Source organism: Phoca vitulina, unplaced genomic scaffold (assembly GCF_004348235.1).
Source record: "Phoca vitulina isolate PV1807 unplaced genomic scaffold, GSC_HSeal_1.0 scaffold3, whole genome shotgun sequence".
NCBI lineage: Eukaryota > Metazoa > Chordata > Mammalia > Carnivora > Phocidae > Phoca > Phoca vitulina.
In genome coordinates, this window is record NW_022589706.1 from 46448911 (window position 1) to 46464646 (window position 15736).

Below are 15736 nucleotides of genomic sequence, written 5' to 3' on the forward strand. Positions count from 1 at the left end.
GTATAAGGCAATGGGAAATTGTTTTCTTTATAAATAGTTTTAGGACATTAGCCATCTATACAATAAAAATGTATTTTTGCCTCCATTTTACTCTGAACACAGAAACATCAGTTCCAGATAGATTAGAGATCAATTGTGTGAGATAAAATATTAAGGTTTTTAACAGAAAACATAGTTGAGCATGTTTGTGACCTTGGAGGCAGCAAAGAACATTTGAAAAAGACACAAAGAACAATAATTATACAAGAAAAATGCATTTTTTTTGAAGTCTGGAATTGTTAACGTTATTATTAATGTTAACGTTACTATTAAAATATGCATTGAGGGGCTAGAAAAGCAACTCACAGAACAAGAGAACGTATTTATTAGGTTTGTAGATCCATGGAGAAATAAATGAAAGATACAATAGAGAATAGATAGATGGATATAAAACAAGGAACTCACAACTTAAATACTGAAAATATCTCATATATCAATAAGAAAGAAAATTCAACAGCTTTTTGGGTAAAAGACAAATAGCAGTTCACAAAAGAGGATACCCATATGACTATTAAGCATGTGAAAAGGTGTTTAACTTCATTAGCTACCAGAAAAATGCAAATTAAATACAGAGTGATATGCCAGTACATACTAAGCCAAATGCAAAATGGAAAATACCACATGTTGGAAAAACTGTGACAGTATTTATTAAAGCTGAAAAATAAGCATACCCATGACACAACAATTCAGCTGTTAGATACATTATCAATAGGCCTGTGTATATATGTTTATCCAAAAAAGTATTAATATGTTCATAGCTGCACTATTTGTGATAACCTAAAACTGGAATTTACCCAAATGCCCATGAAAATTAAAACTGATAAAAAATTTCAAAAGGGATGAAGGTATCACACACATAAGTAGAAGAAAAATATGCAAAATACATGCAACAATATTTATTAACTTTGTATGATTTGAATAAAAAAAACAGACACAGGAGTAAATCACAAAACTTGCAAAATTAATTTGTGCTATTAGAAGTCACATAGTTTTACTTTTAGGAGATAGTGACTACAAAGTGGGCGGTGAGTAGGGGAATTCAGGACTGCTGGTAATATTCTGTTTCTGCAACACTCTAAGTATACTTAATTTGAAAAATTCATTTATAGTTAGAATAATGTATAATTTTTGGCATATATATGTAAATTTCAATATAAAGTTTAAAAAAAACTTTTAATTTAAAGGAGTTCATATTGTAAAGTAATATATTCAGAAGCTTAGCCATATAAAATCACATGAAAAGTTCAATACATGTTAAGTTGATCAGTGATTATTTGAACGTATAAAATATCACAAAATATATTTGGAAATGACGCTAGAGAAAAAATGTAGGAACCAGCCCATGAAGAGTCTAGTATGTTTAATAAAGGTTATTCTTTTTTTTAATTTATAGTGAAATAGGCTATACTTGTACATGGGGAAAAATTAGAAAACATAGAACAATAGAAAAAAAAGTTTAATCCTCCTAATCAAAAACAATTCTTAATATTTTGATACTTCTTTTTGTGCTTTTATATTATTACTTAATATATAAATAAGTTTGATCTTACCATCTTTGATAATTTTATTTATTATTTATTTATTATTTATGTATTTTACCTTAGTGTTGTAAAATGTCTTCAGGTTTAGATACAGTGTTTATCCAGTTTTACACTCTGCTTTACTTACTTAATCTTTCATATGAGGATTTAATTATGCCAATTAAAATTCATAGAATATATATTTTAAAGCTACATAGTACTCCATGATTTAGAGCATGAACTGCTTTGTTAGATCCTTTACCCATTTAGTCCACATTTAATGCCCACTTATGTATTGTTATCATGCATATGCCTATATATTATTATGCCTATATCAATATATTCCAGATAAAATTCTTGAGATTAAAATATTATTTGATGCACAGTGCTTAGTTTGAGTATATATCATAATTTTAGGATGTAATAGCCTGCTTGATTTTAGTGACAAAATTCCTGGAGGTTTCTTTGGACTTAAAATCAATAATTAAGATATAATGAATTTGGCTGAATTTATTTTACCTATGAAGCTGCTATAGCATTTTTTGTCCTCACTCTGTCCAGCTTTTTGTATAGCAATATTATATGGCTAGTCATTCCAGGACAGTTTGTATTCATGGTTGCACTGTTCAGACTGGTCAGTACATATGAAATTGTATATGGGACCCATCAGAATTTTCTGGAGCGGTAACTTTCTCAGGGCCAGTTTATGTATCCAAAAAATGAGTTTTTGTGTCCTTCCCGTCTTTCCAGAAAGATGCATTTGTGCAGCCTCATAGGCTTTGATAAACTTCTGCATATTCTAACAGAATGTCATTAAGGGACATGTTTGGCAAATGTAAGTATGCCAAGGGGTATGGGAAGCTCTTACTCTTACAGGAGATTAGATTTATTGACACTGGAATGGTTTTAGCTCTGTTTACCCAGGCCAATAAAAGGACTTCTTTAAAATTCGAAATCTAGGTCCACCTTGCCTTCACTTCAACTCTTCCCTGTAATTTAGAATGTTCCATAGATGAAGGTAGGGCTCTTCTGAATTTTCTTCCCTGTAAAACAAAAGCAAAACCCAGAGCATCCCATAGCAACTAAACATTTCTCTCTTTGGATTCTTCTAAATGGTCTCCTGTGTCATCTCTTTACTCACAATTTTTTTTCACATAAGAAACTATTTTTAAAAGTATATCACATCACATTATATTATTTATTGCTCTGCATTTTTTTTCTTTCAGTTAGAATAAAATCTAGATATTGGGGCACCTGGGTGGCTCAGTTGGTTAAGCGTCTGATTTTGGTTTTGGTTCAAGTCATGATTTCAGGGTCATGAGATGGAGACCCATGTCAGGCTCCATGTTCAGTGCAGAGTCTGCTCTAGATTCTTTCCCCTCCTGGGCGCCTGGGTGGCTCAGTTGGTTAAGCGACTGCCTTCGGCTCAGGTCATGATCCTGGAATCCCGGGATCGAGTCCCACATTGGGCTCCCTGCTCAGCAGGGAGTCTGCTTCTCCCTCTGACCCTCCTCCCTCTCATGCTCTCTGTCTCTCATTCTCTCTCTCGCAAATAAATAAAATCTTAAAAAAAAAAAAAAATTGCTTTAGATTCTTTCCCCTCCTTTCCCCCCACCTTGGTTTTTCCCCCTGCTCAGTCTCTCCTCTCTCTCTCTCTAAAATAAATAAATAGAATCTTAAAAAAATCTGAATATTATCCTCTTAGAAACAATGAATCATGGAACAGTACATCAAAAACTAATGATGTAATGTATGGTGATTAACATAACATAATAAAACTAAAAAAAAAAAAAAAAGAAATTACCTTGATGCAATTTCTTTATGTGTCTCCTCTAAGACATAGGTATTCTTCTATTCTATAGCAGAATTGAATTTTCTACAATAATACATCAAGTAATGTAAGATTTAGACTGGCTTATGGGCCATGCATGACATGTGTCTTCAGTATTTCTCCAAACTCAGTGCGCATGACTCATTCTCTTACTAAGTATATTCCATTTATACTGGATGGTTTACTGATCTTCAAGCATACCAAATTTTTCCTGTCTCAGTGCCTTATATATGTCAATTTTATTTGTCTAAAATATTCTTTTTGCAATACTTCACCTTGCTAAGTACTCTGAATGTCTGCTAAGAGGTCATTCCCTTACAGAGTAAATTCTTGATCACACCATCTGCCTCATCCCTCATATTGCTATTTTACTTTCTCATAGAACATAATTCATTGATAGCACATTGATAACAGTCTAAATTAGTCTGTCACTCATTTATTTGTTATATTCCAATTTTGTACATCAAATAGAAGGCTACAAGAAAGAAGAAATCTTGTTTAATTTGTTTAGGAAAGCTCAGATGTGTTCTTTAGATATCACATACTAATAAATATATTTAACTAATTAGTAGAAATTATGTTATATAAAAAGTAAACGTTGGCTACATAATTCAAACATGGATTTTATGATATATAATTTTTGAGAGCAATGAGAATTGACAATGATTTGAATCAACAATTTTCTACAAGAATATTGGGAAAAGATATTATAGGTTACTCACCTCAAACATCTCATTTTATAGATAGGAAAACTCATAACTAAACAGGGAAACAAACTTCAGCCAGTGTCAGATATTTCACAATAATTCCTAAGTGACTTATTTTTTACTTCTATAAACTTCTTAAAGTAATAGTACTTGGATTTTTTTTTTTTAATACTTGTTGGGATTATATATCCTATTGTATTCTCTTTTGAACAACAGATAAAGTGTAATGATTTCCTCCACTCGGAGATTCTGTCAGGAAGTACAGAAGAGTTTTTGGAAAATAAACCATCTGGTGAAAGGTTAGTAAGTAGGAAATCATCAGTAGAGGAAGAATGAATTGTAAGTAAGGTTTTATCATAGAAATAACATTGGTTTTCAGGCCAGTAGAATGACACTATACACAAGAAATTATGCTTTGTGATTGTTTTGAATACTTCTTATATTTGTTGAAAATAATAAAATTTGCCAGGTACCGGTCTTATAGGACTTCATTTCTCAAACAAAGTGTATGTAAATATGTCTTCTCAATAAAATCTATCTAGGATGATTATAGATTCATTTTTTAAAATATTTCTGAGCATTTTTTTCCTCACATATTTTAAGCACCGTTATCAAGCTAAAGTTAAAAACCAAAATCTCATTTTAGCAGGAAACTTCTGCCTCTGGAAATGCTTTTATGCATTTCCTCAACCAAACCTCCTCTGAAGGAAGGCTAATTATAGGCTTCAATATGCACCTGGGTGAAAATTAACTTTTAAGCAGCCTTTAAAATAAACGGTTTTTAATTATTATCATTATGCAAAAGCTGCATAAATGCCCTTAATTGTGCTTATAAAGTAACATTTGCCATAATCACCTTTAATATCCAGGAGCAACATAAAGGTTTTCTTTTCTTTTTTACTAAAAAAAAAGTGGAAAGAACATTCATTATCAATTCACAGGTCATTTTATTGTATTTTATGAGAACAAATGTTTTAATTGAAATACATCAACTGCTAAACATATACTGAATGCCAGTTACTTAAAATGCACTACAGGTCTATTTTTATTCAAAATTAGAGGCAAAACATTTTTTTTAAAACACATGCAAACAAATCGAAAACACCTATAAAATAGCAGCTTGAGGTAGACATGATGAAGAGGTGGAGAGCAGAAGCAGTATGCTGTGATAATTTGGGGTGGCATAGCAGCTGACTTAACTTTTGTTGTTTTTCTTTTGATTATTTTCTTTCTGCAGCTACTTTTTATAAGAAATGTGTGAGAGATGAAGGTGTGGTATTTTAAAAACACTGTTTGCAAATTTTTATTTGGGATTAAAGAAAGTATTCTTCCAGACAAAGATTCAAAAAAGTAACTATTAGAATAATTATTAGATTAAATGAACTATATTTTTAATATTATATGTAATCACAAATCCAGTATCAATCAGTAAATTCTGATGTTAATTTATTTACTCTCATATGATTAATTACATTCATAAAATTGAAATGTGTTATTGGCTACCATTCTTAAAAACTCCAAATGGAAGGTGCAAAGCTGTAGCTTCGCAGGGATCATAATAATTATTGCATTAAACGATTTGGATGATTGAGGCTGAAATCTGTGATTATATTTTTGCACTCCTGACTAAGTTTATTTCCAGCCTTTGTTGGGAATGGGGCCCTTATTTGTGAACACATAGTAAGTTCTATGTTAATGGAAGGACACGTTGTGTGGGACTCATTTCCTAACCTGGTCTTTTCTACTTTGCATAGTTTCATCCTCCTAAGGACCCTTAAACTGACTCATCCTCCTAAAGACCCTAGATGTGTAGAAGGGAGTTATAAAACATCAAGTAAATCAATAAATAACTCAATCTATGAAGATATCATTGGACATGAATTTATAGATCTATAACCACCAATGATATATTTTTATTTTTAAAACTTTAGGGATTTTGTTTTGTTTTTATAAACGGTATGCTCTGCAAAAATGATAGAAATGAAGAGCAATTTTAAGATATTATAACAGACAAATGGCCAGAGAGAAGATTGAGCATGTGAATCAGATTCCCAGTTCCATAGTTTGAACAGGCATTTACAGCTTGAAGTAACGTCCATTCCTTTTTATCCATGCAGCCCAGTGAATAAAAGAACAAAAACATAAAGAAAACTTAATAATATCTTTAGATGTTTAAAATCAGAAATTAGATGATATTTGGAGATCATATTTGGAATGAAAATACAACTCAGCAGGCTATTTTTATGTTGTTTTTATTAATCATGAAGAGCCGGTAGGTAGTTCTATATTGTTATGTCAGTTAATGGAGAAGAAATACTGATTTTACATGTTTCCATTTGCCAAATATAGAAATAAAAGGCACAGACATTGTGTCCCTACAGAAGGTATTTTATATTCAGTTTTTCTCCAAGTAAACTTAGCTGTTTGAACATCTCATTTGTACAGTATCCTTTTTGCTGAGACATCATATCCACTCACCTTTGAGAAAATTTAAGGAACAACAATGTGACTGCTGAGTTACTGATTCACTTAGAATAATTATTATTCTTGTCCATTAAGGACAGATCCTATAGCCTGCTTTGAAATCCTAGGATAATAAAAAGGGAAGCTCAAGTATTTTATTTTGTTTAGTTTTATTTAAGTTTTTATTTAATTCCAGTTAGTTACAGTGTTATATTTGTTTCAGGAGTACAATATAGTAATTCAACAGTTCCATATACTCATCATGACTCCTTGATTCCCATCACCTGTATAACCCATCCTGGCCCCCGTAACCATCAGATGGTTGTCTTTCCCTTTGCTTGTTTGCTTTGTTTCTTAAATTCCACACAGGAATGAAATCCTATGGTATTTGTCTTTCTCTGACTCTTCACTTGGCATGATACTCTTAAGCTCTAGGCATGTCATTCTTTTTTATGGCTGAATAACATGCCATTGTGTGTGTGTGTGTGTGTATACCTATATCTATATTCTTTATCCATTTTATCCATTCATCAACTGATGGACACTTGGGCTGCTTCCAAATCTTGTCTATTGTAGATAATGTTGTGTAAGGATGCACGTATCCCCTTGAATTAGTGTTCTTATATTCGTTGGGTAAATACCTAATCATGTGATTAGTGGTTATATTTGCAACATTAATGTTGATAACAAAATGGTGTAAATTTAACAGTTTCTATCTTTTGAAGCAATGAATTTTCCAGGAAATAAAAATGAGAAAGAAATAATTTTCAAAAAGCAGTTCATAACCCATTAACCAAGGTGTGATTCTCAACTGTAAGGAAATGATTGGTATGAGATAGATATGAGGGAATGTAGCACCATGGGAAGAGAAATGTTTGTCCTGTAAGTATCCCATCATTCCTTGCTGTATCAAAGAGCTTCTAGTCCTGTAAGAACATGCAAACTTCCTGGATTGGCATCAGTCAGGATCTAGTTAAGAATGCATAGCTATTCTTTGTCTTTCAACAAAGATAATTACCACAGGTGGTTGATTACATAGATGTATTAGGTGTATGTGGGTTAATGTATTAGTACCTCCTTTTAAGACTTTTGCATGAGCCTAGATGGCCATCAACAGATGAATGGATAAAGAAGATGTGGTGTGTGTGTGTGTTTGTGTGTGTGTGTGTGTATATATATATATGTATATATATTATAATATGTATGTATATATATTATATATATATAATGGAATATTATGCAGCCATCAAAAAATGAAATCTTGCCATTTGCAATGGAACTAGAGGTTATTATGCTAAGTGAAATAAGTCAATCAGAGAAAGACAATTATCATATGATTTCACTGATATGTGGAATTTGAGAAACAAGACAGAGAATCATAGGGGAAGGGAGGGAAAAATGAAACAAGATGAAACTAGAGAGGGAGACAAACCATAAGAGACTCTTAATCTCAGGAAACAGACTGAGGGTTGCTGGAGTGGAGGGGGTTGGGAGGGATGGGGTGGCTGGGTGATGGACACTGAGGGTATGTGCTATGGTGAACGCTGTGAATTGTATAAGACTGATGAATCACAGACCTGTATCCCTGAAACAAATAATACATTATATGTTAAAAAAAAAAAAAAGACTTTTGCATGATTCCATGCTACTTTGCTGAATACGTATTAGGGAGTTAGTTTGTTGTTGTCTTCCTCTGAGATATTTTAATGCTATACATTTGCGGATGATAACAAAGCTTTTAAAAGGGTGCTTTTTTATTTTTTGAATAATTTGACACATGTGTTAATGATAGGTTCCCACAGAATGCATACATACCTACATTTACCAAGGATATTTTGTCAAATATGTATATAATCTAACAGCTTTAATGAGGATATTTTGATATATATGTAGAAATTTGAAAGGTTCTAGAAATTAACCAATCTAAAGAATCTCAATTTAAAAATGAAGAAACTTGATTTTTTAAAAATATTTAAATAATGTGTACTTGATTTTTGTATCAGTCATCTCCCTGTCAAAATATATATGCATATTCACATACACACACATATGCAAACAAGCTTTGAGAGGACATAGGAAATATTTCCACTCTTAATCTCAAAACATCTCCAATGTACTCTGTTATCACATATAATCAATTTTAAATATACATATTTCAATATATACTTATATATAAACATGATTTGCATGTAAATATAAATATATATTTAATATGCAGTATATATTCAAATGATTTAGTAAATAATGTCTAGAAAATATTTTTAATTGTTATAGTTTCAGAATGTATAGTTTCATACATACAACGTATGTATGAATAAATGAATATGGCATGAGAAATTACATGTTTCACTTTTAATATAGGTAGAATTTTCACAAGAAATTGAAATATACTTCTCAATAACATGTTGAACAGTAAAGAAAATAATAAATTACTATCAAAATGTGTAAAATTCAAGGGACTTAAATGTCACAATATTTTTACTTTAGAATTTAGGTATTTTAATTATCTTAAGCAAATAGTATTATGAAATATTTAATGAAGTAAGAAAATCTTGTTTAAGGACCAATCCTTTGAAAAGATATTGGATACTATTTTTTATTAGTCCCATATTTATGGTTTCTACTTTTTATTTGTCTCAGGTTTATTCCTTAACATTTAGCTAGATGATACCATTTAATATTTATACTCAGTAAAAGTACTGTAGTTTTTGAAATTCTGTTGCATTATAGTCAACAATTGCCCAAGTCTGATTTATTGAGCTTATATACTTTTCTTCTATATATTTTTTCCTACAGTATGAATGGAATCATTGCTGATTTTCTATGCACATAAGAATTGAATTTCTTCAAATAAATCTTATGTTTCTTTTGTGCCCACAGAGACATCTGGATACTCATCAGAAGTGTAAAAATCCCAACTAGAAAAAAAAAAAAAAAAAAGAAAGAATTATCCTTTCTTATTTCTATGATAGATATAGCAAGTTCTATTAGAAAAAGAACCTATTTAGCTCTTAAAATATTTCTCAAGTGATACTTCTGTATCAATTTTCTTTACTCATATTAATTGCCTAGCATAATATATATTCAACTATTTTTACCACATGGTTGAATAAACATAGAAAGTACATAGCAGAGGTCAAAATAAATCCACATTTTTTTATATCCCACTGCCACAAAGTATTTCCAAATAAGGAATTTTTATCTTTCTGAATTTTTCAATAGTAGTTTTCTGTATGTATATAACATACATCTACACACACATGCATATAGCAAACCACGTTAATTATGATTCAAAAATTTTATACAGTGGAACAAATAATGGATGAAATGGATGTAATACATATCCTTTCCAATACATGCAGTTCATTTCAATTTAACTCTCTTATGTGTGTTAAAATGCCCAGCATTTAAGATTACACACTCATGCTCCCAGCCTTCCCTTCAGAGACATCACGGACACTTGAAGGACACAGCACATACACATGTCTGTCTGTGTTCATGCATAAGAGAGAGTTTCAAGTGAAGTGCATTATTATCACCACTTCTATTAACAAATCCTTGTTGCTAATAAATATGTTTGACCTACATTTTCTAGGTTGGATTAAGCCACAATTACCTAGAGATTTTTGTTTCATTATATTTTAATACTTTTAAAATATCCAAGATAAAAATAAAAATGAAGCATAAAATCCTTTTGCAAAGCTGCCAAACTTTAGCACTATAAAAACTTGTTCTCAGAAACCACTTCTCTTAAAGCTGCACTTACTTAAATGTCAAATAACCTAGTCTTACCTGGCAGTGTTTGTGTCATGACTGTGAAACTAATCCATGATCCAATCTGTTAGATTAAAACATAAATTAATAAATACCTATGATTAATCTAATATTTTTCTATTTGTGATATTATATAGGTAATGTGAAAGCTTAAAACACAGTGGAAAAACTATAGGTAGAAATAAATGTCACCCAAATAATAATTTTGTTGTTAAATATGATAGTCATAATGCCATAAACAGCATCATATTCATAAAACAAAATGAAAGATATTGTTCCAAAAACTTTGATGATAAAAAAAGGAATCCTGAAACATCTCAAGACATTTTATATGAAGATTGTAAAGTTTTCTTTAAAAATAAATATATACAGAAATATTCATTTTTTTGCAGGGAAAATTGTGGTTAAATGTTCCAATTTCCTATGCCTATAACTTGAAATGAAATAATATATCATAATTTATATCTCTGATATACAGATCTACAGATAAAATCTGTGTATAATCATATATATTAAACTTTAATATATGTAAATACATAAGCATATGCATTTAGTATATCAGAATAAAGTTTAATTATTTACATACATAAATAGCATACCTCATAAGTGTAGTTAGGACATGAAACCAGGAAAAACATCCATGTGAAGGGGTTATAATTTGGACTTGGAAAACAGGCATTAATTCCTTTTAGAAAGAAGAGTAAAATATCAATGATGCTACATATTGTAAATTTAATCATATATGTCTTATATGATTCTAAATTCCCTAGAATAACTTATACAACATAAAATGTCATCATATATTTATAGAAACCTATTTCCCAAATTACTTAGAAGAATTCCAGTTTCAAATGTTATGACCTTTTGACTCAAACAGAATACCTGTCATTTTCTATGTCTATAGCTATGTTGATGATAATCAGTTCTTTAAAATTCAATATATAAATGTTATTTTGCATAATAGATGCAGCTGAATTGTACACTGAAATCAGTAAATGTGCTTTAACAATTGCATGCCTCTTCTCTTTTAGTGTCAAAGGCAATGATTTGGTTGAGATTATTAAATACTTCAAACATCCCTTTCTATTTAATTAGTGAAAATCCAAAGGGAATTTTTTAAGGATGTCATTTATATTAGGAAAGTGTGAAAATCTCTCATAAGAGGATTACAGTGAATATCAGCATAGTTAATATTCAGAAATACCACATAAATTATTTCTGCTCAGCAATCAGGATTGTGATTTACAGTTTTCATTATACTTAGCATATTGTCGCTTGATTTTTGTGATTTTTTTTTGCCTTTTAACTTCTTTCAAGAAATATTTTAGATAACAAATTTATAAAGATTTCAAGTTGAACTTTGAGCAATGACATTTGTAAAAGTAAATATGAATTATAAATTACTGTTTATTCTCCATAGCAAGTTTAATCAAATAACACATCAACTAATCTCTTTTAGTTATAATTCTAAAGTCATAATGAAATGTCAGTATTTTGTTTTCAGACTTGTAACTATCATTAAACTATCAAAGTAAAAAAAAAATATTAGGTACTGTGCAGATTTCATGTACTGCTCATTTCAACATAAGGATAAAAACATACCATTTAATATTACAGATTCTCTTGATAACTTACATGCAAGTTCCTTTGTGTAATGTCCATATATTCATCAAAAGAAAAGTGATTGAGGAACCTACTATCCATGTTATAGAAACTGAATTTCAGAGGTGGAAGATGCACACAAGATAATCTGGGTTAAACCTAGTTTATGACTGTTCAGCCTCTAGTGGTGGTGGAAATGTTCAGGGATCCACAAATACACATTTCTTCTAGTTTGTAGATTTAATAACCAAAATGTCTTAGGACCCAGAAAAATATATGTATATAGATACTGTCTCATGTATGTATTTACTGTTAATTTTAAGGTGTAAGTCTAGATGTTACTAATTTAATACTTACAAGCCCATGAAGTGCTTTCTCAAGCTATAGTTACTATTAATAATAGAGCTTCTATTAAATAAAAGTCAGAAGATTTTTTACATTACAACGCTGCACCACACAGAGTCTTCTTCAGGTATAAAAGTTTATTCCACAGCTTCAGGGATAACTCCTGGCAGAAAACTTTCAACCCTCAGCACCCTCTATAAAGATTGTCTGGCAGAAGGGAGAAACCTTACCCAAGGTCACACTCATTCTTTGGTGTAGCCTTAATCCAATATTTGATCAATGTGGTAAATTGAGGACTCAACTCAGAATAGCATTGATTGTTCATCCTAGCTGTAGAATGCCCCTGAGGTTCATCTGAAACTCCCCTTGAAACTGTATGACTCTCAATTTCCTCCCCAAACATGACTTATTTTTTTTCCCATTCATAAAATCACTCTCTAAGAAACCTCCTGAATGCTAAACTCCATTTCAGCATCTGCATCCCAGAAAACTGAACCAACAATAGCTGCCACCAGGAATGGCCCCCAAAGCAGATAATGGACTGGCATTTTAAAGTGGAATGACCTACTGAAAAGCCTGCAATGAGTACTGCATCACTGATGGTAGGTCTTGAACAGATAACTGCTGGTACAAGAGTAGCTGTGCAAATGTAAAGCCTTTTACCAATGGTGTGCTGGCATGCTATACTGGTGGAAAGGAATGCTTTATTTGGTCCAATGGAATTAAGTGGTGATCGCTATCAGTGCTCTTGATAAAAATAGCTAAAAATTGAAATTAACAATTGGCAATTAAAATCCAGCTGTGAAAGCTAGAGGGCCTCATCAGAGAAGCTCTGATCTCTTGCAATGAGAGAAAGGCAGAGAAAGCTGAGGACCAGGCCAAGGACTTACTTGCAAGAGTAGTCAGGCTCCAAAGAAAAAAGACTTTCAATCCAAACTTGGTCTGCTAAGCCCAGGTTGTTGTTCACAAAATCTTGGAATATATAGATTTCCATGAACTCCCTGAACCTACAGAAGTCGCCCACTCCTCCCTATTAAAAGTTAGCACACCCCCTTGCTTAAAGGCAAAACATATGCCACTATGTTGCAAGAAAATCCCCTCTAAGATCTTCTCCATGTACTTTCTTAACTCCTATGCTATAAGCTAGGGTTATAGTACAATATAACCTACCAGAGTTTGTTCTGGACTGATAAGGGAAAAAAAAAAAAGAATTATGCCCCAATGGACCTACAGAACCCAGCTCCCATGAACTAGCTAATTATGGGAGAATGTATGTACATGTGATTGGATTCTGAGGGTACTTGATAAGAAAGGCAAAATATAAAATTGGACAACAGTAGGTTTATGATGTTGGCACAGTCTTCTGGGATATAGGAAATAATGTTCTGCTAAAATGGTACAAACACGCTAACATGCGTCTGGAAGCATGAACAAAGTAATGGCACATAGTAAGTGAGGAAGAAATGTTAAAATTCCATGGCAAGCAGGGGACAAAATATATCAAATGGCTTGGAAAAGTGGGGATCCTAAATTAGTCTATATAAGGCTGTAAAAGGAAGACCCCTTTCCCTGGGAGAAATTTTTTTCTCATGTTCTATATTCCCATGTTCTTTCCTAAGTTCCATAGAACTTTTCCAAAGCTATGATGAATGTTTTAGTGAAAGGGGCACCACCAGCCCTAAGATTAGTGTTGTCTCTCTGCTATTCCAGGCTGAGTATAAGTGATGTCATCTTAAAACTAGGATGGACTAGTTGTGATTGGGATTTAAGGATCCTTCCCTCCCCTTTTCCCAAATCAAAAGCATTTCTAGTTGCAGCACTTACCTGTCATAAGCCAGAATGTGTAGTAAATTCAGAAGAAGCTTGATCCACAAAGCGTTGTGGCTAGTTATAATAACACAATGTTCCTAGAGGCTAGCTGATGTTTACCCAACAGTACTATTTTTGAATTTAGGTAAAATAAGAGATGAATAGTCCAGAGATTTGGAGCAGCTAACTTAATATAAAATTCCTTTCCCACTTTTTGGACTTTAACCAGTTGTAAGACACTAAACTCATTGGTAGAAGAACAACCTGGGACTCAGAAAAGAAGACCCTGCAACACCAAAACAAGTATCCATGAAAATTCTATCCTCTAGATGAGGATCTAGGTAGGGGCACCTGGGTGACTGGCTCAGTAAGGTAAGCATCTCTTTATTTCAGCTCAGGTCATGATGTCAGGATTACGAGATCGAACCCCATGTTGGGCTCCATGATGGGCATGAAACCTGCTTAAGATTCTCTCCCTCCCTCTCCCTCTGCCCCTCCCAGCTTAAAAAAAAAAAAAAAAAAAAAAAAAAAGTGAAGATCTAGGCCATGCCAATAGGTAATCCCTGAGACATTAAATGTTCATGTTGAGGGTAAAAGGAATTTAGCAGTTTGTGGAGGAGGAAATTAGTACAAATCAGTTGTCATACCAAGACCATGTACAGTGGTGAAAGCTGTGTACTCTCCCACTAGCATATCTCTTTTATTTTATTTTTTTAAGATTTTTATTTTTATTTATTTGACAGAGAGAGACACAGCAAGAGAGGGAACACAAGCAGGGGGAGTGGGAGAGGGAGAGTCAGGCTTCCCACGGAGCAGGGAGCCTGATGCGGGGCTCGATCCCAGGACCCTGAGATCATGACCTGAGCCGAAGGCAGACGCTTAACGACTGAGCCACTCAGGCGCCCCAGCATGTCTTTTTAAAATTTCCCATACTCTGGTTTCTCTTCAGATCATATAAATCTTTCACCTTTTTAAAAATTTCCCCCAGAAAGAGAGGCCTACTGGCATCCTGACAGGGCTACTAAAAGAAAGTACACAAAGCGGATCCGTGAAAAAAAAAAAAAAAAGGAAGAGACTGTGATGGTTTCAGTGATACACTGCCAAGATCCCCAGTGGGTGTGATAACTTCCATAACTTGTAAGTGCTGGTAGCAGAAAGATTTCAACTATCAGACCCGCTGAGAGGATGGCCTTGACTAAAGAGAGCTGCCCTATCCTTGGTCATTCACATTTCCCAGAGAGATCCACACCTAAATTACCCTTCTTTTTCTAGTCATTCCAACATAAGACAGGTCAGAAAGATTATTCTAGCTTCAGATACCCCTATAGAATTGACTGAGGCCACCCATGAAATGGCATCAATTTCTCACTTAGCAAAATTCTCCTTCCTTCCCTCTTTTCCATACTTTGTAATAATCTTCTTTTAAACTTATTCTATATCAGATTGTGTCTCCTGGGAAACACATTTTGTGACACCTTGTTTAAATAATAAATATTAAATGGTCCCCCAATACATAATTTATGGCTAAGGCACATCTAAGAAAAAGATATTACCACAAAGTTTAATTAATACATAATGGGGAATAAAAATTCAGGAGCAGCAGAAAGTTTTTCAAAGCCAACAAAAGAACTGATATTTTAAAAAGG

General features: G+C 32.5%; 1 protein-coding gene across 1 annotated transcript in view; it reads right to left on the reverse strand.

The window, feature by feature from the left end:
* Window positions 1–9350: 9350 nt before the first annotated feature.
* TECRL (trans-2,3-enoyl-CoA reductase like) overlaps window positions 9351–15736 on the reverse strand; it is a 116578-nt gene continuing 110192 nt past the window's right edge. Inside the window, exons 10-12 of the mRNA XM_032398024.1 lie at window positions 10934–11019; window positions 10353–10398; window positions 9351–9478 (exon numbers count right to left, since the gene is read on the reverse strand). Coding sequence (XP_032253915.1) covers window positions 9351–9478; window positions 10353–10398; window positions 10934–11019 — 260 coding nt within the window. The remainder of the gene's footprint in view (window positions 9479–10352; window positions 10399–10933; window positions 11020–15736) is intronic.